At 41.6% G+C, this 788-nt stretch overlaps 1 protein-coding gene across 1 annotated transcript in view; it reads left to right on the top strand.

Annotated features, from left to right (window-relative positions):
- LOC119592434 (alpha-1-inhibitor 3-like) overlaps positions 1–788 on the top strand; it is a 14695-nt gene that overhangs the window by 10604 nt on the left and 3303 nt on the right. Inside the window, exon 16 of the mRNA XM_037941258.1 lies at positions 313–600. Within this exon, the coding sequence (XP_037797186.1) occupies positions 313–600 (288 nt within the window). The remainder of the gene's footprint in view (positions 1–312; positions 601–788) is intronic.

The following is a 788-nucleotide window of genomic DNA, read 5'->3' as shown; positions in this document are numbered from 1 at the left end:
CCTTCAGTGTCGCAAATAAACATTCTGATTTGTCTCACGTACTCCTGGTTAATTGGGCCCGAAAGGATTCTAATATATATGTTATATTCTTTACCCAGGAGGTAGTGCATCATCGCCCGTATCATTTATTGAGTTAGAAATCATTTGCAATATTAGATATGAAACCCTTGCAACATTACGCAAACATTTTATTCACCGTATCATAAGATAAATATAACCACTGATCCTCACGGAGGATTATTTTGGATTGACATAATTTCTATTCTGCAAAAAAAAAAAAAATAATCGATACAACTCTCACGCTTATTTGTCTGTTCTCCGCGCAGGGAGGTGCATCGGACAAAAATTCATCGGTCCCCCTGACAGCTTACGTTCTGGCAGCCCTAATAGAAGCAGGAGCTCCATTGAAAGCGCCTTTTGTCAAGCACGCCACCCGTTGCATCCTCTCCGACAAGTCGAAGGACCCTTACACCCTGGCCCTGAAGACTTACGCCCTCACCCTGGCTAGAAATCCCAGAGGAAAAAAGTTACTGCGTCGGTTGATCGATCTCGCTGTTGTGAAGAAAAATGCTCTATACTGGAACAGGCAAGCCAAAACTGGTAAGCTGGCGTGGGCTGTTTTCCCCATTTCTCAACGCTTGAGTTTCGAGTTTTGAGTTTGCTGTATTTGTGACATGTATTTCGAGGTCTATTTTACACGATGTCACATTTTGTCGTAACTTTAACTCTGTAATGATATTGGCCTTTGTGATGTTCTGTCTGACCTTTAGAATAAATTGTCTGATTAT

The sequence above is a fragment of the Penaeus monodon genome, chromosome 30 (genome assembly GCF_015228065.2).
Source record: "Penaeus monodon isolate SGIC_2016 chromosome 30, NSTDA_Pmon_1, whole genome shotgun sequence".
In the NCBI taxonomy this organism is placed as follows: domain Eukaryota; kingdom Metazoa; phylum Arthropoda; class Malacostraca; order Decapoda; family Penaeidae; genus Penaeus; species Penaeus monodon.
This window is presented reverse-complemented; position numbering and strand designations above follow the sequence as displayed.